At 37.3% G+C, this 17,794-nt stretch overlaps 2 protein-coding genes across 7 annotated transcripts in view; one reads left to right on the top strand and one right to left on the bottom strand.

Moving 5' to 3' along the window:
- Positions 1-2,547: 2,547 nt before the first annotated feature.
- Positions 2,548-10,551, top strand: LOC121318175 (U6 snRNA-associated Sm-like protein LSm8). The gene is made up of 4 exons (XM_041254579.1): positions 2,548-2,701; positions 7,525-7,565; positions 8,887-9,014; positions 9,208-10,551. The coding sequence occupies exons 1-4, from the start codon at positions 2,671-2,673 to the stop codon at positions 9,296-9,298; spliced, it is 291 nt and encodes a 96-aa protein (XP_041110513.1). The 5' UTR covers positions 2,548-2,670; the 3' UTR covers positions 9,299-10,551.
- A 57-nt stretch (positions 10,552-10,608) lies between these two features.
- LOC121318173 (ankyrin repeat domain-containing protein 26-like) overlaps positions 10,609-17,794 on the bottom strand; it is a 38,381-nt gene continuing 31,195 nt past the window's right edge. For 5 of the 6 annotated variants that reach the window (XM_041254576.1, XM_041254577.1, XM_041254575.1 and 2 more), the window contains 10 exons: positions 17,490-17,583; positions 16,428-16,505; positions 15,938-16,072; positions 15,340-15,452; positions 15,050-15,194; positions 14,246-14,536; positions 13,300-13,535; positions 12,118-12,373; positions 10,881-10,926; positions 10,609-10,773 (listed from right to left, as the gene is read on the bottom strand). In XM_041254576.1, coding sequence (XP_041110510.1) covers positions 10,625-10,773; positions 10,881-10,926; positions 12,118-12,373; positions 13,300-13,535; positions 14,246-14,536; positions 15,050-15,194; positions 15,340-15,452; positions 15,938-16,072; positions 16,428-16,505; positions 17,490-17,583 — 1,543 coding nt within the window. In that variant the 3' untranslated portion in view covers positions 10,609-10,624. Of the gene's footprint in view, positions 10,774-10,880; positions 10,927-11,225; positions 11,284-12,117; positions 12,374-13,299; positions 13,536-14,245; positions 14,537-15,049; positions 15,195-15,339; positions 15,453-15,937; positions 16,073-16,427; positions 16,506-17,489; positions 17,584-17,794 lie in introns of all 6 variants that reach the window. The other variant, XR_005950582.1, reaches the window with a different exon arrangement.

Here is a 17,794-nt window from a genome sequence, read left to right on the forward strand (position 1 = left end):
CTATTACAGCTTTTGCACTTTGGTACAAGCCGGTAACAGTTAACAGGGAGATAAATGAGCCAGGGCTGTAGTGCTCTTGACTCGTAAGTGCTTTTCTCAGTACAGTATCTGAAAAAAAAGTTTATTTTATCGAACATATGTACTTGTGTCATATGTGAACACCATTGTGTCACAGCACACTGTTATTAAAACCCAATCTGTAACCTGTTTGAATATACACAAGGCCTTGAAACAAAAAGCAGAACATATAGTTGCGTCTTTCTAAATTATGTAAACACAATTCAGCAAACCACATTTAAAAACCAGCATCCGTCCTTCATTTCCTTCTGTGTTCTACAGTGCAGTGGGTGGTGTATAACTTGAGATGATTTGTTCTTCTAGGGTGAGCTTTCATTTGTCCATGATTGCACGTCAGTGTGTAGATCTATTGTATAATATACACTCTACTAACGCTGTATGCTTAGAAATGGTTTCAGAAAGATGATGTGGGTTTGATTGTTGTATTTAACTTTATGCATTGTCTCGCAATAACTCATTGCAAAAAATGTATTTGCGTAACCTTAGTGGCTTTATTTGGGTGCTGCAAGCTCCAGAATATATCAACTTTATGTGAAAAATGACAAATGCTGAATGTTCAATCCAGTCAGTGTCCAATTTTTGCTGGTTGGTATTTCAAGACTGTAGTCTGTATTCTGACTATTCAAAAATAATATTTCTGTATTAGCTTTGTCAATGGAGTTACATTTTATTTAGGATGATGGACATCTGGAGGACCAAGATTACCAACAACAAAACAAACTTTGCTATATAGTATTACACAACAGCTGAGTTTATAACTACAGTGTTATCTGCACGGAATAAGACACATTTCTAGTATTTGAGGGAAAGCTTATCTCAACAACCTTCATACAAACACTTGTTTTCCTTATCTCCATGGCTTACAATCTATTGAAGAAAAGGCAACCGTAAAGGTAATCTACTAGGAAGGAAGATTAGCAGACAGAAAACCCTATTACAAAGATGCTGTAATGTAAAGCATATAAAATAACTTTTTTTTTTTTTTTTTTTAAATATGCGTTCCATGCATGCATGGTGCCTGTTTAGAGGGTAGGCAAAAGTTAATCTAGATCTTTAAGACTAAATCAGAAAACATTGCCAACCGTGGTGGATTGTGGGGGTTTCTATCAGGGTAACATGTTCCCATACATCTTGTTGCCAATGTAAACCATTAATCGATGGTTGCAATGTTTAAGGGAAGTTGCATTCTATTGTAGAAGACAAATGCAAATTCCACTTGTCTAGTTGCATATACAACTTGAAGATTGGAAGTACATTAAGTACGTCCCTGAGATCCAAGGCTAGTCGGGCCATTCTTCTTACTCTCAAGTTTCTTACTGGGACAAAAAACGGTTCTACTCTGCAGCCATGATGTCTAATCTGTCATGCCAAAATGTGCTCACACACCCCCTAAAGAAACATTACGTAGTTTTCTATCTAGGAACACCGACCCATATAATAACTCTCCGCCCATATACGAATACATTATTTAATAGCTGTGCATTAGAAGACAAAATTAAACCCACATTGCTGGATAACACTAACACGGATTTTTTTATGTTGCATTATTTAATAAGTGTATCTGTATTTACAGAGCTAATCAAAGATGTTCTCACTGTTTTGCTTCCCAAGGTGTTACTTGAATTATGTAAGATGTCCTCGATCCAGTTCTTCCAGTCGCCTCATCAATTTTAATGTTAACCCGCTGATTGTGTAGAACGTGGACCCCTCGTATAATAATAATAATAATAATAATAATATAATAATAATAATAATAATAATAATAATGGTGAATTGTTGGGCTTTGATTTCAAAATGTACGAGTAGTTGACTTTCTTTGTTTACTTTTAACATATTTAATGTTGTTTATGATTACGCTTTAAATCATAAATAAAGACATTATCAGGAATATTTGGTGTATTTATGTATCTGTATGTTTTAATATTTTTACAGGATCGTTTTCAAATATAGCTTATCTTAAAATATAGAAAAAGAACCATTAAGAGGGCGTGCAGAGTAATGCCACTCCTGTCAGTAAAAGAGACTCGCTGAGTTTACTCTCTGGAACAGAAGGTTATGAACCCAGCTCCACTTTTTATCCTAAACACATTTTTGCAAGGTTAATTAGTTAAAATCCACCGAAATTACGTGATAATCATAGTGCGAGATATATATGGGGGGGGGTTATATAATACTTATATATATATATATATATATATATATATATATATATATATTATATATATATGCATATATGCGTTTACGTATGCATCATACATACCAGTGTGTGTATATGTCTGATGTATACATGTATGCACATACGGACATTGTCATGAGTATGTATGTATGTGTGTGCATGCCAGCAATGCGCTAGAAAACAACGTACATTCTGAAGAGTAGATTATCGCATAACGATACACAAAGCGAGCGGTTTCTGCTTGTTTGGTCTAACGTACGTAACCTGCACACATCCGTGCTCTTCTAGTTGAGTCTGTTATTCCCGTCGGCCTTCATGACCGAGTACTGTGTGTGTGTTTCGTTGGAAGTACTGCTTTAATTTATTTTTTCAAATTAAAAAAACCCATCAGGTAAATATCAGTTGAAGACAGCACCATGTCTACCGCACTGGAGAGCTATATCAACCGTATCCTTTTGCAGTGTTTTAGTGTTTGAATGAATGAAAGACAGTGATGGTTGGTCGAGTGACGGCCGTGTCAGAACTGTGCCGCTGAAGCGCATTGTGAGATTTATTTATTCACTGTCCGAAGGAGATTGTTTTTGGATAAGTGTACATTTTATGCGAATACAAGAGACTGTGCAAGATTATATATATATATATATATATATATATATATATATATATATATATATATATATATATATATATATATATATATGATATAATTGCATATTGTACGCATTATTATATGTATCCATAGGCATCCAGGGTAGAATCCGTTTAATAAAACAAAAAAAGTATTTATGTTAACGCCAACAGGTATTTGAACCAAGGTCAGGCGTTTTCAGTATCACTACAAGAAAGACTAGGATTTTATGCACAAAGGGCGAAGCACACGCAAAAAAAGAAATACATTGCACACGTGGTGTGTCTTCTTCGATTACTGTACTTAAATGGGGTACGGTACACTTAACATAAATTCTGCCACATGTTTGCTCGTTAAGCATTAATAGGTCATTTTAAGAACAATAAAGTGAGGAAAATACAGAAATTACGAATATTTGTGCAATATAGGTGAAAACATTACTGCGTATTAGTATTACCTGTCAGTTCAGGGCCGCGAGCGTCGGATGTAGTGGCCACTAGAGGGTGGAAATTAATTTAACACACACTCAAAACACACAATCCTACCAAAGTTCTCATCCTTGACCTTTATTATATTAATTTAAAGAAAAAAAAAATTACAACAACATAGTAAAACAAAATCCAGCTGCAACTTCAGTCCACGCCACATCATATGCGACTTACACCTAACCCTAAAATGAAAGCTGTGACCGTCTACCCCAACCCCTAACTCGCTGTCAAACGTATACTATTATTTCAACACCGTTTCTGTTGCACCCTCTAGTGGCTACTACGCCAGAAGTAAACCTATCTGAACTAAGAGGTAGTACGCAGTAACGTTTTAACCAATATTTCATAAATAACTTAAGCATTTCACTTTATTTGTCGTTAAATGAACTATTAAAGCTTAACGAAAAAAACATTGGCATCATTTTCTCTTTTTGAGTGCGTGAGTTAAGTGTACGACTTTAACATTTTCATTGCATTCTTCCAGTTTCAAAGCACTTGAGACGATGTTTTATGAAATGGTAGGCTATAGGGCAATAAAACAAAAACCTTCCAAGTATGAGTATTGGGATTATGATTTATGTTTACTAGAACATTTATATTCATAAAAAATTCAGATTGTGCTGATTAGTATTCAATTATACGTCAAGTTGAAAACTGCAGAGTTCAATAGCAGAACTTTCCATACTTACGCAGAATTGCCAGATGCCTGCATCATCTAGCCATATGCGAGGTATAGAGTTTGTTTCCTGCTTGAGGTTGCTTTTCCATGGTTATAGTGATTAGTATTGCATGTATTTCGCCTGTTGCTACACAATAAAAACCAACCCATGACAGAGGCAGGACATTCATTATGCACGATCTTCGTACATCAGGCAAAAGGAGTCATTATGTGCTCCCTCCTCTGTAACTCCCTTCTCCCTCCTCTGAAACCCTCAGAATCTCCCTCCTCCCTCCTATGAAACCCCCTCGTCTGAAACTCCCTCCTGTGAATCTCCCTCCTCCTTCCTCTGAATCTCCCTCTGAAACTCCCTCCTGTGAATCTCCCTCCTCCCTCCTCTGAATCTCCCTCTGAAACTCCCTCCTGTGAATCTCCCTCCTCCCTCCTCTGAATCTCCCTCTGAAACTCCCTCCTGTGAATCTCCCTCCTCTGAAACTTCCACCTCTGAATCTCCTCCCTCCTGACACGCCCTCCTCTGAATCTCCGTCCTCTAAAACTCCCTCCTCCCTCTTCTAAATCTCCCTCATCCAAAACTTCCTCCCCCCCTCCTCTGAATCTCCCTCATCCAAAACTTCCTCCTCCCTCCTCTGAATCTCCTTCATCCATAACATCCTCCTCCCTCCACTGAATCTCCCTCCTCCAAAACTCCCTTCTCCCTCCTCTGAATCTCCCTCCTCCAAAACTTCCTTCTCCTTCCTCTGAATCTCCCTCCTCCAAAACTCCCTCCTCCCTCCTCGGAGTCTCCCTCATCCAAAACTTCCTCCCCCCTCCTCTGAATCTCCCTCCTCCAAAACTCCCTCCTCTGTCCTCTGAATCTCCCTCCTCCAAAACTTCCTCCTCCCTCCTCTGAGTCTCCCTCCTCCAAAACTCCCTCCTCCCTCCTCGGAATCTCCCTCATCCAAAACTTCCTCCCCCCTCCTCTGAATCTCCCTCCTCCAAAACTCCCTCCTCCCTCCTCTGAATCTCCCTCCTCCAAAACTCCCTCCTCCCTCCTCTGAATCTCCCTCCTCCAAAACTCCCTCCTCCCTCCTCTGAATCTCCCTCATCCAAAACTCCGTCCTCCCTCTTCTGAATCTCCCTCCTCCAAAACTCCCTCCTCCCTCCTCGGAGTCTCCCTCATCCAAAACTTCCTCCTCCCTCCTCTGAATCTCCCTCCTCCAAAACTCCCTCCTCCCTCCTCTGAATCTCCCTCCTCCAAAACTTCCTCCTCCCTCCTCTGAATCTCCCTCATCCAAAACTTCCTCCTCCCTCCTCTGAATCTCCCTCCTCCAAAACTCCCTCCTCCCTCCTCTGAATCTCCCTCCTCCAAAACTCCCTCCTCCCTCCTCTGAATCTCCCTCCTCCAAAACTCCCTCCTCCCTCCTCTGAATCTCCCTCATCCAAAACTCCCTCCTCCCTCCTCTGAATCTCCCTCCTCCAAAACTCCCTCCTCCCTCCTCTGAATCTCCCTCCTCCAAAACTCCCTCCTCCCTCCTCTGAATCTCCCTCCTCCAAAACTCCCTCCTCCCTCCTCTGAATCTCCCTCATCCAAAACTTCCTCCTCCCTCCTCTGAATCTCCCTCCTCCAAAACTCCCTCCTCCCTCCTCTGAATCTCCCTCATCCAAAACTTCCTCCTCCCTCCTCTGAATCTCCCTCCTCCAAAACTCCCTCCTCCCTCCTCTGAATCTCCCTCCTCCAAAACTCCCTCCTCCCTCCTCTGAATCTCCCTCCTCCAAAACTCCCTCCTCCCTCCTCTGAATCTCCCTCCTCCAAAACTTCCTCCTCCCTCCTCTGAATCTCCCTCATCCAAAACTCCCTCCTCCCTCCTCTGAATCTCCCTCCTCCAAAACTCCCTCCTCCCTCCTCTGAATCTCCCTCCTCCAAAACTCCCTCCTCCCTCCTCTGAATCTCCCTCCTCCAAAACTCCCTCCTCCCTCCTCTGAATCTCCCTCATCCAAAACTTCCTCCTCCCTCCTCTGAATCTCCCTCCTCCAAAACTTCCTCCTCCCTCCTCTGAATCTCCCTCCTCCAAAACTTCCTCCTCCCTCCTCTGAATCTCCCTCATCCAAAACTTCCTCCTCCCTCCTCTGAATCTCCCTCCTCCAAAACTCCCTCCTCCCTCCTCTGAATCTCCCTCCTCCAAAACTCCCTCCTCCCTCCTCTGAATCTCCCTCCTCCAAAACTTCCTCCTCCCTCCTCTGAATCTCCCTCCTCCAAAACTCCCTCCTCCCTCCTCGGAGTCTCCCTCATCCAAAACTTCCTCCCCCCTCCTCTGAATCTCCCTCCTCCAAAACTCCCTCCTCTGTCCTCTGAATCTCCCTCCTCCAAAACTCCCTCCTCCCTCTTCTGAATCTCCCTCCTCCAAAACTTCCTCCTCCCTCCTCTGAATCTCCCTCCTCGGTATCTCCCTCCTCCAAAACTTCCTCCTCCCTCCTCTGAATCTCCCTCCTCCAAAACTTCCTCCCCCCTCCTCTGAATCTCCCTCATCCAAAACTCCCTCCTTCGTCCTCTGAATCTCCCTCATCCAAAACTCCCTCCTTCGTCCTCTGAATCTCCTTCCTCTGAATCTCCCTCATCCAAAACTCCCTCCTTCGTCCTCTGAATCTCCTTCCTCTGAATCTCCCTCCTCCAAAACTTCCTCCTCCCTCTTCTGAATCTCCCTCCTCCAAAACTTCCTCCCCCCTCCTCTGAATCTCCCTCATCCAAAACTCCCTCCTCCCTCCTCTGAATCTCCCTCCTCCAAAACTTCCTCCTCCTGAATATCCCTCATCCAAAACTCCCCCCCTCCTGAATCTCCCTCCTCCAAAACTCCCTCCTCCCTCCTCTGAATCTCCCTCCTCTAAAACTCCCCCCCTCCTGAATCTCCCTCTCCTCCTTCCTCCTCTAAAACTCCCTCCTGAGAGATGAAGTGGTAAGGACTGTTTTTTTTTTTTAAGTTAAACACAATAAATAAATAAATAAAATTGTGTTTAAGTAAAAAAAAAAAAAAAAAAAAAACATTTTTTAAACAAGTGTGTATTTTACCTCACGAGATTTATTATTATTATTATTATTATTATTATTACTTTTTTTCAGTTCTTAAATGCTCTCAGGTGAATGTGTATAGTTAGCTACGACCCATTCAGTTATCTAACTGGTCTCCCCGGCAACATGACTGGCATTTAATCTAACCAATGAAAAAAATGCGTAAAAGTTGGAAATGGTTCTTTATCGGCTGATCTCTTCAGACCAGCAAAAATTATGTGGGAGGGAGCATGGAGCATGATGGAGGGAGGAGGGAGATTCAGAGGAGGGAAATTCAGGTGAGGTAGGAGGGAGCACATAATGACTCCTTTCTGCCTGATGTATGAATATGTCCTAATATGAACACCATACATGCTACTAGTTGTCATTTTGTTGTCAAGCACATTTGCATTTGAAAAAAAAGCTTAACATTTCTTAACTGTTGGACACCAGGCACTGTTGCTATTGTTACATCTGATGGGAGAATGATTGTGGTAAGTATGTTAATGCATTCTATTTTTTTTTTTTTAATTTATTTTACATGTGTACTGGTAATCTAATTCAAAGTGTTTTATTAGCGTGATCCTTCTATTGCCAAAGCATTGATGACAATTGTCATTTTACATATTGGTAATCACCGGTGCTTCGTTGTTTTAGTAAAAATGTAAATATTTCAAACTTGGTATACAAATAATGTCAGCATAATTTCTCCCAGGTAGTTTCGATAATATATGACTAGGGCTTCTGATTTTTGGTTTTAACCGATAAAACCTGGTAAAACACCCAGATACAAAAAAATAATAAAATTGGTGGATAGCCAATAAACACGAAATAACTGTGGAAATGGTTAATCAATTCACGCTGACTTTACCCTTTTCCCATTGAAAAATAAAACCTACTACAAAAATAAAAATAAATACATTTCCCAGTGCTGCTGGGCAATGTACCACCTTCCCGACTTGCATCTATCATTGATTCGTTCTGAATACTTTAAACCCGCCCCAAGTACTGAGTGACAGCACATTTCTATTGGAGACTCTTCTTGTGAGATTTAAAACGAAATTAGAATCAGGAATGGAGGCTTGTTAGCGGGATTTAAAGCTGTATTACAGTTAAGGTACAGAGGATTTAAAACACAATTGTGGCAAAATGTAAAAAAAATGCCAACCCCCAGAAGAATGTGCCTGTGACCATAGGGATTTCATTGTGGAAGACGGCAAAGGAAAGAAGGTACGAGTTAAGTGTGCAAGTACTGTCGAGTTACTGCTATACACATTTTGACAGAAAAAAACGCTCAAGCATTTTGGAAAGTAACCAGAAAACACTAATTTCATACAGTATATCAAAAACGAAAGCCCCGAACAAAAAAAAAAAAAACAATTTACATAAAACTCGAAAATAGCTAAAAAAATAAGCACTGAAAAATACAATCAAAAACCCAAAAAACAGAAGCCCTATGTATGACATAGTGTTTATTAATTGGCACTAAATATTTCTGTATGTGTTGCTTTCGTCCAATTAAAAAAGCTGACAATAAATTATGTTAATTTGTAACTGCACATCTGTGTATTTACTTAATACATAAATACATGTATTAACGTTACGTGAAACGCCCGTCTTTTTTTGTGTGATTCACTGTGCTGAGCTATTCCAGTTGTGTGTGAGGGGCCAATTTTCATGCTACAGACAGTTGTGTTACAGTGTGAGAATATGCAGTTTGTGGTTGCATTGCTTTTCTAGTGTCCACATCAAAATAAAGAAATATGGAGCAATAAAAGACTTGCTATATAACTTTTTTTTTTCATTTCTCAACAGGGGACATTAAAAGGATTTGATCAGACTATTAATCTAATCCTGGATGAGAGTCACGAACGAGTATTCAGTTCTACTCAAGGAGTTGAACAAGTGGTGTTGGGATTGTATATTGTTAGAGGAGATAACGTGTAAGTATGGGGTGAAAGTGCCGTACAACTTTTTTTTTTTTTTTTTTTTTTTGAGTTAGTACCATTTTTTTATTAACAAAAATGTCGTGCTTTTTACTGGGATAGGTACAGTACAAATGTAATGCAACAGCCTTATGTACCTGACGATTATTCATGCTGCATTAATACTGTGCCTATATGTTTAATATTGCAGGGCAGTAATTGGAGAAATTGATGAAGAAACAGATTCTGCTCTGGATTTAGGAAACATCCGTGCTGAACCGCTGAATTCAGTTGTACATTGACATTGGGTCAGAATTAAGGACTTTTCACATGTATTTTGTTCTGTTGATCTTGTGGTTTGAGAATCCATTTTAAAAGGACTCGCTACTTTTTTGGGACTGTATAGTGAGGTTATTATTTTTTTTTTTTTACATACAGACACATTTAATGGGGATTGAGTTTGTTGTTATTCATTTTATGCCAGCGTGGTCTGAAGGTTGAAATCTTATCCACTATACAATTATCAACCGTTATCTGGTTAAAAAAAATTCAAACAATCTATTAAGGAGTAATGATTAACAGCTCTTAAATTAGCTAAAACTTCATTAAATATAAATAAAAATCACTTAGCCATGCAATCTGCATTGTTGATGTTCTGTGTCAGTTGTAACACTGCAATATATGATTATTTGGGCTACTTGGCTATTTATTTCACCAACATTTATAATTAAATTACCTGTTTTTTTTTTTTTTTTTTTGTTTTTTTACAGTAATACGTATCTTGTTTATCACCGATTTAAAGATATTAAAAAAATAAATACAAAAAAAACTGTTCAGATAAACATTGCAGTCTATAGGAGCTGATTTGAACGAAGGTTGTCAAAAGCCACACTACATTTCATGGAAGTGACTTATATTACATACATCCCAAGGAAATTAATATGTCCATCTTCTTGTAAAATATGGTTAAATTACTGCAACAGTTACTGTTTTAAGCAATGAAAAAGAAAAGTCTTGCTTGCAATTTCCTGTTATTAATAAATTGATAACTTATCGCAGTCACACCTAATACCACATATCATTACACCAAATGTCATCTTAAAACTTTTCAAATAAAACTCACATAAAAACAAATGATCATTGCACCATTTAATGGCATGTACACAATGTAGTGAGTCTGCAAATACCTTGGCAAGTATGCATCTAATACTGCTTGGAAAATGGAAGAAACTGTAAAATACAAAACAACTACCTCAAACAGACTGCAACTGACAATATAGGCAGAATGTACTGTACAAATGATATAAATAGCATAACAATAAAATAGGGTATACATAAAAAAACAATACCAGATATTGAACAATGTGTTATTTACTACATAAAAAGTAGCCTGGAACAGTTGGATTACAGGTTTAAACATAAATAATGCTGATTTAATGAAAATACGGCTCTAAATATGAAGATACTTAAAAACAACATTGTGTCCCTCCTGAGCATACAAGTGCAATGTGCATCATTTAATATTCTAGCAATAAATAAATAATGGAAAATTGAATGATTTTGTTTTCTAGTTTTTACATTCAATGTTTAACATTTAATGTAAACATGGAACATGTGTAATCTTCTGTTTAAATCATGTAGTTTTTCTTTAAGACTTCTAAGTATTGCTGAGTCGCTCTGGCGACAGGATCCTGGTCAAGGGTTAGGCCTTTTAGAGAGCTGGCAGCTGATCCAACAGGAGGCATTCTCGTAGATCCACCGTCCAGCTCGGCTGTGGCTGTAAATAGATGCCAAAAAAATGGGATCAAGTGAATAAAAGATTTCTTCTGACAATGTTATGTTAACAATTTGTGTTTACAAAAAAAGGTTATTTAAATAACATACCATGGTCTAGTTCTTTTGTTATGTTTTTCTCCAATTCATTTTGCATCTGAAAAGCAGAATTTGAAATAAAATAAAGAAATAAAAACAGTACAGGGGAGTTGAGGGAAAAAGGGGATGTGACTGACCAGACAGGTATTGGAGCAGAATAAGCTGAGTGTTTTTTTTGGTTTTTTATTCAAATTGGTTGTACTGCAAATGAATAATGTACTTATTAATTTTTTTCAGTCTTTTGCATTACATAAGTTATTCTAAATGGTCTTCAATGTTGTTGTTTTTTTCCCTGAAAATCTGGCTACATTAGAGAAGCGGTGAAGGTTAAGGTTAGTAGTGCACACAGCTACACACCTTGTCATGTGTCGGGCTGAAGAGAAGATAGGTGAGAAACAGACTTTTGAGCTAGGAGCTGAAGAGTGAGAAACAAAAGTAGTTATGTACAAAGTTTTGCTACTAGAGTCCCACACTAAAGGAAAATGGAAAAACAGAGGGAAGAGGAAATAGTCTTGACAGTTTTTTTTTTTTTTTCAAACAAGTGAAAAACAGGTTTGACAGTTCAAGAAGTGCCCATTTCAAGCAGACAACCTGATCTCTTGTTGGACATCACAAACACTGAAGACCAGTATTTAAAATGCTATATAGTATTTTTTTTATATATTTGAAAATGACAGTTTAGAAATGAAATATATTGCACAATAATTGCAAAAATGATCAGTATAATTTCTTTTCAAATCTTAGAATACAACACATAAATAAAACTTTCAGAAAACTCAGAAATCTACCTAGAGAATTTTTTTAAAAATCTTTTTTAAAATCACTAGTTGGAAAGGTAGTGAGTAAGTTGAATCATACGAGGCAAGATTAATAAACCGTAATGTGCCTTTTAATGTGGTGCTAGTCTACTGAAAAACGAGTTTCTGGTGTTTTTAAAAACAAATACAAAGTTATATAACAACAACAACAATGCTGTTGATTTATCTGCATCTTCCAACATAGAGTTTGGTTTTTATCTGCCCTGTTCGCTGCCATTAAAAAATTGTTAAAACAATAATGTATATATATATCTTAATATTGCTGTGACTTAATTTATTTGTGAGGTGTAAAAAAAAAAAAAAAAAAACGAAGTGCGCTGCCTTCTCCCCCCCCCCCCCCCCCCCCCCCCCCCCCATACCAGTAGTTCAACTAAGCTTTTATTTTTTTATTATTATTTATTATTATTATTATTATTATTATTATTACTAACCTTTGCAATGTAAGCATCCACTCTGCTGTTTGGAGACGAGCCTTCTCCCACTGGGTTAAGGAAACTTCCTCCAAGCCCTAGATTTCTATGAAGAGGGCCCAGAGTGCCACCAAAGTTTCCGATGCTGCCCTGAAGCTGATTCACATCAAGGACAGGACTTGCAGTCAGGCTCCCAATGCTGCTAGCTATGAACGACTTGTTGCGCTGATGCTCATTCAGCAGCTTAGTGTTGGCTTCAGCCAGCCTCTCATTCGATCTGAAACACAAGAAGACCTTTTATTTTAGGATGTGCTTGAAGCCACAATTGATTATTATTATTTTTTTTTTGCAATTACTTAGTAATGTACAGTTAGAATACAGTATCTTTTTGGGTATTCCAATTAACATACCAGTAATTAGCAGGAATCCTAGGCACCCCTTTGCTGTAGAAAACACAGATCTTCTATGCTGTCAATTTAAATTTTTGTTTTACACTTAGGGTGGGGCAAAAACACGATAAGCTTTTTAGTTTTTCTGATAACCAATACAGTTATCATTTATAATCATCACAAGCAATTTTGCTTTAAATGTAAGTAAATATGCTTGTTCAATAAAGCTGCTTCTGGTGTACAGAGGTCAAGGTTGAACGAGACGCACTGTCACCTTCATGTTGAAACGTAGCTGCTGTTTACTTCAGAATCCAGTGCATTGTTACTGCTGAACAAGCTGTACAGATGTTGAAAACACTATTATATATACTATACCATTTTTTGATTTTTATTATTACTACTACACAGCAATATTTGTAATGTTTAAAGTAATATGGCAAATTTGTTTATATTATTGATTGATGGCACTGGTGAGCTTGTAACTTCCTTAGAATTTTAAAAGTGTACCAATAAATACTTCCAGTGTTAACTGTTATTCAGTAGTACTGTTTGTGTATCTTATAATGTGATGGGGAGGACTCAATTTTAACCTTTTATTTTAATTGCGGAATAACGCAGATTTGAATTTTTTTTTTATCTGAGATTTTTTATTTTTTATTTTTTTTTATTTAAAACTAGGATTCCTGCTAATCAGTAACGTTTACATTAACCTTGCAATATTATTAATGCCCATATAATTTCAGGGAGTGATTGCACAGCAATTTCAGTATAATTCATTTTAAGGCACATGAACACATTTGACATGCAGTCTTACCTGTCCAGTTTGGCTGCCAAGGACTTGCGTAATTTTAGTTCTTGTGAATAAAGCTCCTTGTATCTCTCCAGCTCGGTCTGTGTCGAGTCCCGCTGGCTCATGCTGTTCTGCTGTGTACTCCATGCTCTGCTCAGCTCTCCCTCAAGGTCTCGTATTCTTTGTTCCAGCTGGTTTCTTAAAGTTGCTTCATTGGTGGCTTTTATTTGTTCTAAGGCTTCTTGAGAGGCTGCCTGGGTCTTAAAAAACAGAGATAAACAATTACAACAAAACATTGGTACAGAATGATTTCATTACCCCTGTTTTTTAAATAATGGCACATTTTACTTAATTGACACAAAAAATAAACAATAACATGCTCTTCTAAACTAACTGGCACCTTAAACTCGACATCTGTAACAAGAAAAAGCAGTAACTGACCATATGGATATAATGTATCCTGTATGCACATTTACTTGCATGGAAGATAAATGGTTACACTCATTTTCTTGTATTACTTAACATTTCATTTGTGATTCAGGGTCTAAATAACCATAAAGCCTTAACATAAAAATTGTTTTCTATATGTTAATTAAATGAACCAAAAAGTTAAATATGAACAGGGTAAGATGTAGAATGGGGGTAAATATGAGAAAACGTGTTCTGTGACTCAACTCACTTGGAGAAAACGATACATCTTTTCAAGATCCTAAGAGCTCAGAATCTCTCAATTTATCTTGTGATCATAACAATCATTATTATTATTATTTTTTGTCCTGAGCGGTCCACTGTATATAGGAGGACACACCCCTGCCTAATGTATCCTTACTGACGGGATTTCAGGAAAAGCATTTTCAGGTGTATCATTTCAACTTTGTCAAATGAATATTCCCAGTTTTTCTCCACAGAAGTTCTAGTTTTTTTCAATTTTTCTATGTTGAATGATGCATTCAGGTTAAAAAACATTTACCTGCAAAAACAAATTGACTTCTTCAAGTTTTTGCCTTATCTCCTGTCTAGCTCTTTCCTCGGCCTCTCGTCTGCATTGCTCTATCTGGCTGTGGTCCATCATATTTGTTTCTATATGGCGACGAACACTTGACACTTCCTCTTCAAGTTTCCTCTTGCTCCTCTCCAGCTTCTCATGGCTTTTGCGCAGTGCTTTCATTGAAGACAGTTGTTCCCTCAAATCACTGTTGGTGGATTCTAGCCTTGACGATTGCAAGGACTCTTTTTCTAATTGCTGGGAGAGTTCATCAATCTGTAAAGTCACAACAGAGATTTTGAAGGAAAAAATAATCTATTTGGCCTACAAAAAAAGGTTTGGAAGCAAAATCAACAGCATTCTTTTAAAATACCCCATTTTAATACCTAGTGATCATCGATTTTCTATAAAATGAAGTGTAAATTAAAAGGCAGTTTTCATTTACTTTAGCCATAACTACAGGGTGAATAGAGTGAGAAGATTCTAAGTGGGTAAAATCCAGGGAGAGTATTGCCTCCAAGTACCCTTGATGTACAATATCCTCCAGTGTTAGCTATTATAAGACAAGTGCTCTGGTTTACTTATTTATTTATTTTATTTAAAAGGTCAGTTGTGTACTGTTTCTGGTCTTGTCTGACTTCTGATGCATCTGCCACTCAACAACAGGTTTGCTTTCAATGTGGATCCTGTTATCTAAAAAGTTGACAGAATTTGAAATACCAATCAATCAAAGTGAATGAGAGAGTTTCCACTCATATACTAAGCAACAATACAACAACAAATTCTTACCTTGGACTTTAATCTAGCAACAGTGGTCCCTGTCTCCAGGTGTCTGTTATCCAGATCCCCCTGAATGCTGCTGAGCTGGGATGCAAACTCCCCAGTCTCCTGCTGCTTCAGCTTTTTCTTGGCGGTTTTAACAAGTGTTCTCATCCTTCAAAATACAGAAGAAAAGTTAAGTTAACTGTATCACAGAACAGGCTTTGTGTGCATTGAAAAGATATCTGCCTACAGTTATATTCCACACATTAATATTAAAAATGAACTTCAGTTCATACAACACAATACGCATGAGACACCTGTTCATTTCCTTTTGAAGTTCACTGTTTCTCTTCATCTCCTGGTCAAGCCTTGCCTCTGTAGATCGCTTTAGCTCTGCTATCTTTTTACCCTTTTTCTTTTCTGTTTCCATCTGCAAGAAAAGTCGTAACTATAAAACAGGACAAGTCCACTATAAAATCATCGATATCCGTGTTTTTAAATGAAAACCTGTGCTTTTAGTTTTGTATTCCCGTTATACAGTAGAATGCAAAATGCATAGTCTGTAGTGTGGTCAATGTGCATGAAAAGATTGACTGGGCTAAGCTAATCTACTGTGTATGCAGTAAGCCTTGCCACACTCATTCATGTGTATGTTACAGAACATTTTGAATGTATTCCCTTGCTTTTGAGGCAACCTATTGCACTTCTCTCAGTTTCATCTCTGACACCTAAATTGTAAAGAACATCTACTGTAAGAGTTGATTTGATCAACTTTTTAATAACAGTTTACAGCATTCATCACTTCCCAGAATAACCACACATTGGTGTGTAATACAGGGTAATTCACAATGCAAGACAAAAATTACAGCTGTGGCTTAAGAAAAAAACAGTTCAAAAAGTACTTTTTGACTTTACCTGGCTTGTCATTACAACTTTTTCTCTTTCTAGCTGAGCCAGTCTAAGCCCTAGTTTGGATCTTGACTTCAGTTCTTCTTCCCAGAGGAGATGCGAGTCTTGTGCATTATGCGACAGCATACTTTGTTTTAGAACCTTCAAGACAAATCACATTTAAAAAAAAATTCTGTTATGTTTTGAACCTACACCCAGGTTAAATAAAAGAAACGTTACAAAAGCAAAAATGTGTATGAAATGCATTCACAACACATGTAATGGGACTTAACTGGGGGGGGGACGGGGGACGGACACATAGACAGAGTGTGCCAAGGTAACAACAGAACTATTTTGTAACCTTTTTTTTTTTTTTTTTTTTTTTTTTTTTTTTTTTTTTTTTTTTAATGAGTGTCTCATTTTTTGGACTTTTCCTCTTTTTATAAATGTGTAAGTACAATGAAAAAATCATTTTGTTTATTTTTAAACAACAACAACAAAAAAAGATTAGACCAACCTCTTGATTAAGCTGCTCTTCTAAATTGATCTTGGTTCCTTGTAAATTTGTAACCAAATCCTCTAAACGATTCCGCACCTACAGAAATAATAAAAGCAGCAGTTAGGAAGTTCTGTCACCTGTACTTAACTCTGAATTTAACCCACTCATCTAAGTAAACAATAATACAACTACATTTAAAATGGCTAAACTCTACAAAAAGAGAAGTCCAGTAAATAACTGAAAAGATAAAACATGCTTCATGCAGGTTTAATAATATTCATTTTGTTCTCAAAAGTATAACATATATGCAGTAATAAATCAGCTACATATAATGTTTTTTGGTGTCTTACAACAAAACGAGTAACATGTCCAACTCATTGATTAACTATGAGAACAGAATGTCAGGTTGAAAAAAAAAAGTTACCCAATGAAGAAGGAAAAACTAAAAAACGCAGCACCACTAGAAAAAGAATATTAAAAATATTATTTGCAATTGTTAGCATCAAAATCACATCTGAAATACCAACCCCCATCTGAGCTGGTTGATCTGATGTCTGAAAAAAGATTGAATTACTTTGTAGTGTAACTCCAGGTAGATAAGTTGTCATTATTTTTTAATAGTAATCTATACACAGAGATCACATCATTTTGATAAATCTAACACTACAACTCTACCAAAGCCTACAGTGTACTGCTACCGATTAAACAGAAGAAACAGAAGGCTTCTTATTTAGGAACCCTGTCTGTCTACTCCAACCCAGATCCACAGATAAACTGTTTAAAAACTGAACAGTATTTTTACTATTGTAAGAACGCAATTATTTTTAGGATAAATTATTTCTTTTGAGCATTTAAATGAATTACAGGACTTGAAATGCTGTTTTCCTGCAACTTCCCAAATAAAAACATTCAGTAAAATGGATAAATAAACGTACAATGAATAAATAAGGCACTCCAGTTGATAAAATTATGAATTGATAAATGCAGTGAATAAAACAATGATTATTATTTTTATGGAATGAAACAGCCTATATAACAAATATTTCCGATTTGTAAAAGAACATGCAAGTGGGAACTTACCGAAGCAGACTCCTGCACTTCTTTTTGCAGAACCTCTATTCTATTTGTCTGCTGTTTGGCAGTAGCCTCCAATCTGGCATTTTCAATCTCAAGTCTAAAACAATGTCACAAATCACAGTTCAGAAAAGACTTGAATTACAAAATACAAAAGTACTATTTCAAAAGGTATGGGAGCTTGAACCTCTATTCTAGTGATTTGCTACAAAGCAAACAATAGCCTACAGATTTCAGTCAGCTTAGTAATTAGTTACCACAGAAGTTGAGATATACTTGAAATTCCATTTAAATTTGAAGGACTTATTACA

This window comes from Polyodon spathula, chromosome 7 (genome assembly GCF_017654505.1).
Source record: "Polyodon spathula isolate WHYD16114869_AA chromosome 7, ASM1765450v1, whole genome shotgun sequence".
In the NCBI taxonomy this organism is placed as follows: Eukaryota; Metazoa; Chordata; class Actinopteri; order Acipenseriformes; family Polyodontidae; genus Polyodon; species Polyodon spathula.